The sequence below is a fragment of the Lipotes vexillifer genome, unplaced genomic scaffold, assembly GCF_000442215.2.
Source record: "Lipotes vexillifer unplaced genomic scaffold, Lipotes_vexillifer_v1.1 scaffold477, whole genome shotgun sequence".
Taxonomy (NCBI): domain Eukaryota; kingdom Metazoa; phylum Chordata; class Mammalia; order Artiodactyla; family Lipotidae; genus Lipotes; species Lipotes vexillifer.
In genome coordinates, this window is record NW_006770652.1 from 2,836,072 (window position 1) to 2,848,558 (window position 12,487).

At 35.7% G+C, this 12,487-nt stretch overlaps 1 protein-coding gene across 1 annotated transcript in view; it reads right to left on the bottom strand.

Annotated features, from left to right (window-relative positions):
• Positions 1-12,487, bottom strand: part of ITPR2 (inositol 1,4,5-trisphosphate receptor type 2) — a 547,001-nt gene that overhangs the window by 85,954 nt on the left and 448,560 nt on the right. The window contains exon 49 of the mRNA XM_007446283.1: positions 10,450-10,625. Coding sequence (XP_007446345.1) covers positions 10,450-10,625 — 176 coding nt within the window. The remainder of the gene's footprint in view (positions 1-10,449; positions 10,626-12,487) is intronic.

Below are 12,487 nucleotides of genomic sequence, written 5' to 3' on the forward strand. Positions count from 1 at the left end.
CATAGCAATTAAAAACTTCAAATCTTTCCTAAGTTTGCCGCATGTTAATTAAATATCCTCTCAGTAATAGATATTATCAATTTCATCATCTTGTTGACTTGAATAATGTTAAACAGAAAGTCTTACTTCACTATTTAGTGTTACATCATCATACCTTTACAGTACTATTAAATACAGCTACAATATTAATGGATGTCTTTATGTTTACTATCCAAGAGCAAGTTTAATTCATTCACCCATATCATCAATATGAAATAGAAGTAAGAAGTTCTATAAAAAATAAAATTAAAAATTATGACTTTTCAGAAGGATGAATTATATGTTGAAGACAAATTGCTTAAATGCTGTGTATTTGAGTCATAAAAAAATTATGCAGGAAAACTGTAAGTCCTATATACTTACAGGAAAAGGGATACATTGAATTCAGGTTCTCAAGAGCAATATAGTTCAGTTCTCAAATAATGCAAAAGCAAGGACACACTTCTGCCTAAAAGGGCCTCTGCCATTCTTGCATGAAAAAGAAAGATTCGCCTTATTTGTTTCAGGTTAATTTTTTTGAACCTTGACCTAAAGCTTCATATTGATGAATATGCTCCTTTTCTCTTGATGGAGCCAATGCTGGTAGTGGCAGCTACCTATTTCTGCACAGATCAGAAACAAGGAAACTGCTGTCTTTTAATTTTGAAGTATTCATACCATGAAGAAATAAGTGTAAGTATAAATGATTTGGGTAGGAAAGAACTTGAACGCTGGTTTTTCCTGATGCATGACCTTGAAATTTGCAAATTAGTTTTATTGAGCATTTTCCATGAAAGCTGGGAATATTTATGGAAATGAAGAAGTTACAAAAACATTCTCCCATTTCATGCCATGACTTACTTGACGTTGTCTAACCAGTCCTTTGTTTGTCAATACCATTACGTACGCAATCATTGCTTCTGTGGCAAGCGTTCATGTGGGCAACAATAAACGGGGGGTGTGGGAACTGAGCAAGGTGGTTAAAAGGCCATCTTCTGAACTGGTGATGGAAGGACCCTCGAGTCAGCACACAAATACCGATATAAATGATCACAACCGTCCCTTATATTTTTTTCTTTCTCCATCTGTTCTTCAAAGCTGCCCTTGATATATGTTTCATTGAGAATGGGATAAATCGTGTGAAGGTTGGGGGAGAAAGTGGCAGGTGGGGGAGGGAAATGGCAGCAATGTAAGCTTTCTGTACAGCCTTTTAAAAGTGACACATCATCCAAATGATGGTCTTCCAAAACAGAAAAATGAAGGTTCGTTTGTTAATCAATGTATACTAAAACAAATTCATTAATTTTAACTAGGTAAATTAATTATACAGTATAGTAATATTTTGATAGATACTTTATATTTCATTGATATATTTGCAGGACTTTTTTTTAAACAGTGCAGTATAGTGGAAAGACCCTGGCTTAGAAGTTGGGCCATCAGGGTTCCAGTCTTGGCTCTGCCACTAATTACTTAGGTAAATCCTCCTGGTGTCTATAGGATGTATACACTCATTTCTAAAATGAAATGACTAGAAGGGAATAAGCCTTAAGGTGCCTCACAGCTCTAGAATTTTATGTGGTGTCCCTTAAAGTTTGCTATTTTATGTGATCACAGAAATTTATAGCTGCCTTTATATAATCCTTTTTGTCTTATTTAGTTCTATGTCCCTGGTCAATAATCCTATCCCCATCTTACATTGTTCCTATTTATTTTCCAACAATAATTACAGCAAAAAAAGATTGTCTACTATTTATTAAAAAGTAAAATTGAATCTATTGTCTTAAACTGCAGTTTAACTATATTACTATATATTCATCAACCATCAGCCTTCTTACTAAAAAATCAGATTATTTGATTCAAAAATCTCCATTTCAGTGATGTTACATCTTGGGCAGGATAAGGTTCTACAGTCAAAGCGTGAGGCAAAATTGTCATGTAGTCAAAATCACCCAAGAAATCTTTTAAATTGCCAGCAAAACAGTACAGTAAACAAGGGTGGTGTAAACTGTAGTGTCTCTTACTAAATTCAAAACATGCTAGTATTCTCCCAGCACTGGGGCAGTTTTCTGTTTCTGCAACTGAATATCAGAAGTGGGAGCATCAGTGACTGTATTATATGAAAAACAGTGGAGTGTGTGTGTGTGTGAGAAAGAAAGGACGAGAATATGAATGTTTTGACTCAATATATTTCACAGGTGTTTATTGTATTATTTATTATAAAAATCTAAAAATCTAAACAATAAGAATTAATGAAATGGTAAATAAATTATATAACATCCATATAACTGGTTAATACTATCATTATTAAAATGAGATTTACAAATAAGTTTAATGGTATGAAAATATATTAAGTGATCCCAAACTGACAAAATGTGTTTATATTTGCCAAAATAATGTTAATTTTCATTAGCAATAACTAAAAATGTAATGTAGAGGTGGGAAGAAAACTGTACTGGGTTATAAGATATGCTTTTATAACAGAGAAGAACATTTGAATTTTTAAAAACAACTCAAATATTGAGGTAACCCCTGTGACAAGACAGAAAAGCAAGCTGCAAGCTAAATACAAATATTTTAGAAACTAGCAAAGATGAAGCATCATAATACACAGAAACTGAATACTAAGTGCTCAGAATATAGATTGAGGTTTTTCCTCCCACTTGATTCCTTTACCAAGAAAAGGACTTTCTGTATTTGCTTAACACTGTGAAAGACACTGAGTCAGAAACAAACAAGTCCCTGTGAACCAAAATACAAACACTTTTACGATCATGACAGCTATGTTTTACAATTAAATCCTACTTCATGTATTAGGCACCGGTAAACGGCAGCCTTTATTGCTATCATTATTATGCTATTGTTCTTTTCTAAGTCTTCACACTAATCTTCTGAACTGATTTTCTCAACAACCCGATGAGGACAGACTAGGCTTTAATATCTTCATTTCACTGACGAGAAGAACAAAAATCAGAGGCTTGCTATTTACCTAAGGTCTGGAATTCTGATGCTCATTAAGGCTTAACTCTCAGGTAGACAATTTTTTCCTGTTTCTGATACCTATAACTTTAGCAATTATAGTTCCACCTGTTACACAATGCAGTTTTAAGTGTAAATTAAGTTAATAAATACGTTAAAATCTAAGGGACAAACATGATTGATTTATGTTTTCTTTTTTTTTCTACCTCCTAGGAAATGGTAAACCACAGACAGTTCTGTAATGAGCCTGTTATGTTAAATGTTAAGGTAAATGATATTTGCTAAAATGTTTTTATTAATCTGTACAGTATCAAAACTATAGGTAAAAACTCTTCTATCAATATCTATCATATCAAAATTACAATTATTCCATTCAATTTGTCCCAAATCAAAGCTAATATTTTCTTTGGTCAAAATGCCCTGGACAGACAGATCATAATGTATCACTTGGGAGCTGTGCAAATGAGTGTTTTATGCTGTGAAGGCTATTAGACTACCCACAGATTCACATAGTTAATAAGAAAATTATATCTCCATGTAGATTTCTTCTCAGGAAGAAATTAAAGCATAACACTTGCTGCTCTTGTGAAGTTATTTTTATTTATTTAATTTTATTTATTTATTTATTTTATACAGCAGGTTCTTATTAGTAATCCATTTTATACATATTGGTGTATACATGTAAATCCCAATCTCCCAATTCATCCCACCACCACCCCCCACCCCGCTTTGCCCTCTTGGTGTCCATACATTTGTTCTCTACATCTATGTCCCTATTTTTGCCTAGCAAACCAGTTGATCTGTAACATTTTTCTAGATTCCACATATATGCATTAATATACAATATTTGTTTTTCTCCTTCTGACTTAACTTCACTCTGTATGACAGTCTCTAGGTCCATCCATGTCTCTAAAAAAGACCCAGTTTCATTCATTTTTATGGCTGAGAAATATTCCATTGTATATATGTACCATATTTTCTTTATCCATTCATCTGTCAATGGGCATTTAGGTTGCTTCCATGACCTGGCTATTGTAAACAGTGCTGCAATGAATACTGGGGTGCATGTGTCTTTTTGAATTATGGTCTTCTCAGGGTATATGCCCAGTAGTGGGATTGCTGGGTCGTATGGTAGTTCTATTTTTAGTTTTTTAAGGAACCTCCATACTGTTCTCCATAGTGGCTGTATCAGTTTCATTCCCCCCAACAGCACAAGAGGGTTCCCTTATCTCCACACCCTCTCCAGCATTTGTTGTTTGTAGATTTTCTTATGATGCCCATTCTAACTGGTGTGAAGTGATACCTCATTGTACTTTTGATTTGCATTTCTCTAATAATTAGTGATGTTGAGCAGCTTTTCATGTGCCTCTTGGCCATCTGTATGCCTTCTTTGGAGAAATGCCTATCTAGGTCTTTGGCCATTTTTGGATTGGGTTGTTTGTTTTTTTAATACTGAGTTGCATGAGCTGTTTATATTTTTTGGAGATTAATCCTTTGTCCATTGCTTTGTTTGCAAATATATTCTCCCATTCTGAGGGTTGTCTTTTCGTCTTGTTTATGGTTTCCTTTGCTGTGTAAAAGCTTTTAAGTTTCATTAGGCCCCATTTGTTTATTTTTGTTTTTATTTCCATTACTCTAGGAGGTGGGTCAAAAAAGATCTTGCTGTGATTTATGTCAGAGTGTTCTTCCTATGGTTTCCTCTAAGAGTTTTATAGTGTCCGGTCTTACATTTAGGTCTTTAATCCATTTTGAGTTTATTTTTGTGTATGGTGTTAGGGAGTGTTCTAATACACTTAGGTCCTTAATCCATTTTTTTTTTTTTTTGTGGTACGCAGGCCTCTCGCTGCTGTGGCCTCTCCCGTTGCGGAGCACAGGCTCCGGACGCGCAGGCTCAGCGGCCATGGCTCACGGGCCCAGCCGCTCCGCGGCATGTGGGATCCCCCCAGACCGGGGCACAAATCCATGTCCCCCGCATCGGCAGGTGGACTCTCAACCACTGTGCCACCAGGGAAGTCCCTCCTTAATCCATTTTGAGTTTATTTTTGTGTATGGTGTTAGGGAGTGTTCTAATTTCATTCTTTTACATGTAGCTGTCCAATTTTCCCAGCACCACTTATTGAAGAGACTGTCTTTTCTCCATTGTATATCCTTGCCTCCTTTCTCATAGATTAGTTGATCATAGGTGCATGGGTTTATCTCTGGGCTATCTATCTTGTTCCATTGATCTATATTTCTGTTTTTGTGCCAGTACCATATTGTCTTGATGACTGTAGCTTTATAGTATAGTCTGAAGTCAGGGAGTCTGATTCCTCCAGCTCTGTTTTTTTCCCCTCAAGATTGTTTTGGCTGTTCGGGGCCTTTTGTGTCCCCATACAAATTTTAAGATTTTTTGTTCTAGTTCTGTAAAAAATGCCATTGGAAATTTGACAGGGATTGCATTGAATCTGTAGATTGCTTTGGGTAGTATAGTCATTTTCACAATATTGATTCCTCCAATCCACAAAATGGTATATCTCTCCAACTGTTTGTGTCATCTTTGATATCTTTCATCAGTGTCTTATGTTTTTCTGAGTATAGGTCTTTTACCTCTTAGGTAGGTTTATTCCTAGATATTTTATTCTTTTTGTTGCAGTGGTGAATGGGACTGTTTCCTTAATTTCTCTTTCTGATCTTTCGTTCTTAGAGTACAGGAATGCAAGAGATTTCTGTGCATTAATTTTGTATCCTGCAACTTTACCAAATTCATTCATTAGCTCTAGTAGTTTTCCGATGGCATCTTTAGGATTATTTATGTATAGTATCATGTCATCTGCAAACAGTGACAGTTTTACTTCTTTTCCAATTTGGATTCCTTTTATTTTTTTTCTTCTCTGATTGCTTTGGCTAGGACTTCCAAAACTATGTTGAATAAGAGTGGCAAGAGTGGACATCCTTGTCTTTTTCCTGGTCTTAGTGGAAATGCTTTCAGTTTTTCACCATTGAGAATGATGTTTGCTGTGGGATTGTCACATATGGCCTTTATTATGTTGAGGTAGGAGGTTCCCTCTATCCCACTTTCTGGAGAATTTTTATCATAAGTGGGTGTTGAATTTTGTCAAAAGTTTTTTCTGCATCTATTGAGATGATCATATGGTTTTCATTCTTCAATTTGTTAATATGGTGTATCACATTGATTGATTTCCATATACTGAAGAATCTTTGCATCCCTGGGATTAATCCCACTTGATCATGGTGTATGATCCTTTTAATGTGTTGTTGGATTCTGTTTGCTAGTATTTTGTTGAGGATTTTTGCATCTATATCCATCAGTGACATTGGTCTGTAATTTTCTTTTTTTGTAGTATCTTTGTCTGGTTTTGGTATCAGGGTGATGGTGGCCTCACAGAATATGTTTGGGAGTGTTCCTTCCTCTGCAATTTTTTGGAAGAGTTTGAGAAGGATGCGTGTTAACTGTTCTCTAAATGTTTGATAGAATTCCCCTGTGAAGCCATCTGGCCCTGGACTTCTGTTTGCATCTGAGAAGAAAGTGTAATCTGCTGTTTTCAGATGGAATGTCCTATAAATATCAATTAAATCTATATGGTCTATTGTGTCATTTAAAGCTTGTGTTTCCTTATCAATATTCTGTCTGGATGATCTGTCCATTAGTGTAAGTGAGGTGTTAAAAGTCCCTCACTATTACTGTGTTACTGTTGATTTCCTCTTTTATAGCTGTTAGCATTTGCCTTATGTATTGAGGTGCTCCTCTATTGGGTATGTATATATTTATAATTGTTATATCTTCTTCTTGGATTGATCCCTTGATCATTATGTAGTGTCCTTCCTTGTCTCTTGTAACATTCTTTATTTTAAAGTCTATTTTATCTGATATGAGTATTGCTACTCCAGCTTTCTTTTGATTTCCATTTGCATGGAAAACCTTTTTCCATCCCCTCAGTTTCAGTCTGTATGTGTCCCTAGTTCTGAAGTGGGTCTCTTGTAGACAGCATGTACATGGGTCTTGTTTTTGTATCCATTCAGCGAGCCTGTGTCTTTTGGTTGGAGCATTTAATCAATTCACGTTTAAGGTAATTATCAATATGTATGTTCCTATGACCATTTTCTTAATTGTTTTGGGTTTGTTTTCGTAGGTCCTTTTCTTCTCTTGTGTTTCCCACTTAGAGCAGCTCCTTTAGCATTTGTTGTAGAGCTGGTTTGGTGGTACTGAATTCTCTTAGCTTTTGCTTGTCTGTAAAGCTTTTGATTTCTCCATCGAATCTGAATGTGATCCTAGCTGGGTAGAGTAATCTTGGTTGTAGGTTCTTCCCTTTCATCACTTTAAATATATCATTCCACTCTGTTCTGGCCTGCAGAGTTTCTGCTGAGAAATTAGCTGTTAACCTTATGGGAGTTCCCTTGTATATTATTTGTCATTTTTCCCTTTTTGCTTTTAATAATTTGTCTTTGTCTTTAATTTTTGTCAATTTGATTACTATGTGTCCAGGCATGGTTCTCCTTGGGTTTATGCTGCCTGGGACTCTCTGTGCTTCCTGGACTTGGGTGGCTATTTTGTTTCTGATATTACGGAAGTTTTCAACTATGATCTCTTCAAATATTTTCTCAGGTTCGTTCTCTTTCTCTTCTCCTTCTGGAACTCCTATAATGCGAATGTTGGTGCGTTTAATGTTGTCCCAGAGGTCTCTTAGGCTGTCTTCATTTCTTTTCATTCTTTTTTCTTTACTCTGTTCCATGGCAGTGATTTCCACCATTCTGTCTTCCAGGTCACTTATCCATTCTTCTGCCTCAGTTATTCTGCTATTGATTCCCTTCTAGTGCATTTTTCATTTCAGTTATTGTATTGTTCATCTCTGTTTGTTTGTTCTTTAATTCTTCTAGGTGTTTGTTCTTTAATTCTTCTAGGACTTTGTTAAACATTTCTTGCATCTTCTCAATCTTTGCCTTCATTTGTTTTCTTATGTCCTGGATCGTCTTCACTATCATTATTCTGAATTCTTTTTCGGGAAGGTTTCCTATCTCCACTTCATGTAATTGGTTTTCTGGTGTTTTATCTTTTTCTTTCATCTGGTATATATTCCTCTGCCTTTTCATTTTGTCTATCTTTCTGTGAATGTAGTTTTCATTCCACAGGCTGCAGGATTGTAGCTCTTCTTGCTTCTGCTGTCTGCCCTCTGGTGATGAATAGTCATTACTTATAGTGGAACTATTCTCACCAAACCAGGCAGAAGTTATCTTTTTATCCTGTCCCATGAGGGGCAAAAGAAAAATTCTCCCAATGTTTTTGGTTTTCCCAATAGCCTTTAAAATGTTATTCCGTACCTCTTTATATATCCTTAAAGCTTCTGGATGGCAAGAACCACAAATCCTCTATTATTATCATTGTCTGTTAGGTAACAGAGACCCAATAAATGCTGTTATTTTGGTCTAATTCTGTCTAGCTATTATTTCATTTATCAAATTTGGATTTTCTCACTTGGATTAATGTCTTACTGAGGATCAGTTATCAGTTTAGAAATATTATTTGCTTCTTCAAATAATTGGGTTCAATCGTCAATGCATTTTTTAAAGAAAAACTAATAAGCTGGATGCAGTAATAGGCTTAGAAAAAATCAGATAAATCCATGAAGATTCCTTAATTCACTCGGTTGGAAATTTTGCAAAATTAGCTGATTTCCAAAGCACTGAAAGTACTAGTTCAGTTCATGTAAACAATTTTTGAATGTTTAAGTGCTAGGCATTAAGGTGGAGAAAAATGGGGTAGGGAGTGAGTGAGGTAGACAGGATTATATCTATGAATGTGACAACCCCTGCCCTCAAGAAACTTACAGAATAACATATTTGGTACTTTACAGAATTCTTTACTGATAGAGCCCTTTGTATGTATAGTACACTTCCCTTTATTCACAATGATTGAGGAATAATTGGTTATTTGGTGACCTGAATGTAATCATTTAATATATATAAACATATAAATATATCTGTCACATATATATATGTATATATATACATATATATACATATATATATGTATCCATCACATGTATATATCTGTCATATATATCATGTCCAGTTTTTGAAGAATTATAATATTATAATGCATAATATTATATATAATATTATAATAGGGGTCAGAAACATAGATTTGGCCATACTAGCTTGGCTTTATAGTTCTCAAAAGTTTGTTTGATTATTTCATTTATTCATTTTCAATATATATTTGCCACCTGTTTTCTTATGTGCAAGGCACTGTAAATGTATAAGAATACAAAGATAATCTTTCACTCATTCATTAGTTACTTTACTTAAGAAATATTTGTTGAATACCAATGATGTTCCAGACATTGAATGATCAATCATTAGTCTTATGAACTGTGTAATGTAGTAGGGGAGATACCAGTACAGATATACAGACACCAGAATATAGGATATTATGTTAGAAACCCAGTAAAAAATATAGAAAGTGCTATTGAGCAGACATATTAGCAAGATTTATTTACCTGCAACATGTTCTTTCATCAACCTGGTGATTTACCATTTCCTAATATCCCTTTTTAGCTGTGCCATACAAAAAGTTGTCTAGTCCCTTTAAAATTTTATCTCTTGGGCAAAATTACTGCTATTTGCAATAGTAGTCTGGCTTACTTATTCTAAACTTACTTAGCTCAAGTTGTGAAATGTACTCCCTTGTTCTAATATTTCAAAATTAAAAAAAAAATTTAGTGGAAAAAAAATCTCATCTATGCCTTTCACAAGTTAATAGGTTTTGTTCTCATAAAAAGAGTCCAACTTCATATTTTCTCTTACAGCAACCCTTTTCTTTTGGTCATTTTATAAAAGGTATTACTCACTTCTTAAATTCTGCTGAATATAATTTAATCTTTCTCGGATGATTTAGAAGTTACTTTAGGATGTTAACAGTGGCTCGTAGTTAACTTTGTCAATAGCTGTCCATATAGGATGCCAAAGGCATTAAAACTGAATTGGATTAATTTGACTGCAGAACTGGGTCATGCCCCAAATGCTACCATCTTAAATATATCAAATTTTCACTTGCCATTTTTTTTTTTTTTTTTTTTTTTGTGCGGTACACAGGCCCCTCAGTGTTGCGGCCCCTTCCGCCGTGGAGCACAGGCTCCGGACGCGCAGGCCCAGCGGCCATGGCCCACGGGCCCAGCCGCTCCGCAGCATGCGGGATCCTCCCAGACCGGGGCGTGAACCCACGTCCCCTGCATCGGCAGGCGGACCCCCAACCACTGCGCCACCAGGGAAGCCCCTCGTTTGCCATTTCTCCTTTCTCTCGAAAGTCAATAAAAAAGGTACAAGTTAAACTCTGTTAACTCGGACTCACAATGAATTAGAATTTACTGTATATACAGAGTTAAAGCATAGAGTTACATTTTTATATTTAGTACACTTTTAATTAATCAAGAACAGTAGAAAGCTAAGTAAAGTACTTACATTAGCTGCACCAAGAAGTATTAACGTAGGCCCAAGACCTATTGTATATATTGATCTGAGCATTACTGACACAAGAAATGGCCGAATACCCACAGGCTTGGAGAAGAAAAACAGCATAGATGTGCAGACTGCAACTGCTATCCAAAGCAGAACTGAGAACAATGGTGAAAGTGTACCTGTAAAATGTGGAAGCAATTTATTTTTACTAAGAACAAAACTAGAACATGTTAAAATATTTGCCAGTCTACTTTATATAATACAGCAAGATAAGCCCTAAAACAGTGAATTTCAAAATAACCCACTCTACACACTGTATACTTAGAGGAAATGTCTTTTACACATTACTCATTATTACATTTCCAGAAAGTTTGTGATGAATCCCAGGCTGCTTAAATACTCACTAGTCAACGCTCCTTTCATTAAGTCTGAGACTTGTTCATCTTTCTCTCTTATGGGAGTTACATGCTAAATACTTTGGATAGAGGTATCTCACTTGGGAGTCTTAATTCAAAATTTATGATTAATGACCACTAAATGTTCAGCTAAATCATATGGAATCAGGCAGTGAACTCATACCTTGTCCTGTTTTATTATTATCAAGTTTTTATATTATAGATTCCTCTAAAGAATTCAGAATGTAGAATATCCAGTCTTTAATGAAATAGACCTAAGCTTTAACTGTTAAAACATACAAGTGTATTTATGTGTATGAATACATATGTATATGTGTGTATTTAAAAGCCAAATCAACATCTAAAAAAAGTGTTCAGCTATTTACATCATCAGAAAACAGAAGTTCCAAATGTTTCAAAACTAAACTCCATTACAACAAAAATTTCTCTAGAAATGGCCCTAAAAAGGGGTTCAAAAATACATTTCCTTTTTAAAAAAGGACAGTTCACTGACGTTCGCTCTGACATGGGGATTCCCCCTCTGAAGGTCATGTGGTGCTATATTTGCAGGAGTAAATTAAAGGGCAAAACTCTTGGGCTGATTAGACCTCAAACGTGTGTCTTTAGGCTGATGAAGTCAGAGGGGAAACAATAAAATAGAGATTTTCCACTAGTGATTTCTCTGGGCCACACCTCTTTTTATTATTTATAAAATTCACTTCTGAATGCAAACACCAGGAGTGCTCTGATGTGCAGAGTTTCTGTATTATCATGGAAACCATGGAATTATCTGGATTCCGTCATTGAATTCTGTACAGGCCTTTAGTTCATAGTGAGTGCTAATGGATCAAAAGTAGGCAGGAAGATCCTGTCAGTCATTAAAAAACAAACAAAACAAAAGTCAGATAATGAGCAGCATTGGCTTAGACAGGTTTACTTTTGCAAGGTTGTTCTTATGTTCTCTCTCAAAGCAAGCAGTGATGAAAGAGGATTGGAAGGAGAGATCTGATCTGCCCCCTTACCAGATTTATGATCTGATAAGAGTAGGGAAAAAAGGGGTAAGTTGCTTGCTCTGAAAATTACCTTCCATTCCTGGCCTCTGGCAACACGAACAAAATGGGTACCCAACTCATGTTTATTAAGACGCTGGCTTGTGAGCCCTCTATGTCTACCAAAACATAGCCTGACCACCAACTGCCCAGGTTTCACAGATCTGAAAGAGCCATGAAGAGAATGATGCCTTCAACCTTCTCTCAGGCTTACTGGGGTGCCATCAGAACGTGAGCTCTGTCAGCATGAGGACCACCTCTGGGCCTGTCCCAGTGCCTGGCAGGCAGTAACAAATAAATATTTGCTGACTAGATGAATAAACAGAAACATAACCTGTGAGCTCATTTTGAGTAAGTAACTAAGTCTCCAGTTATAAATTCCCCAAGTTGTGGAGCTTCACTGTTAAGTTTACTAAAACTGCCAACATCTTTGCACACTTAACAACTCTCAGCCACTCACTGGACTCTTCAGTATAATTCATAAGCAATGACTTGGTGTGACATCCTTATTTTAAAAGTCTCAGCTTTGGCACTGATAGTCACACTGTGCACTGTCACTAATGCCTGATCATCTAACCACATCTTGACCACTCTTTC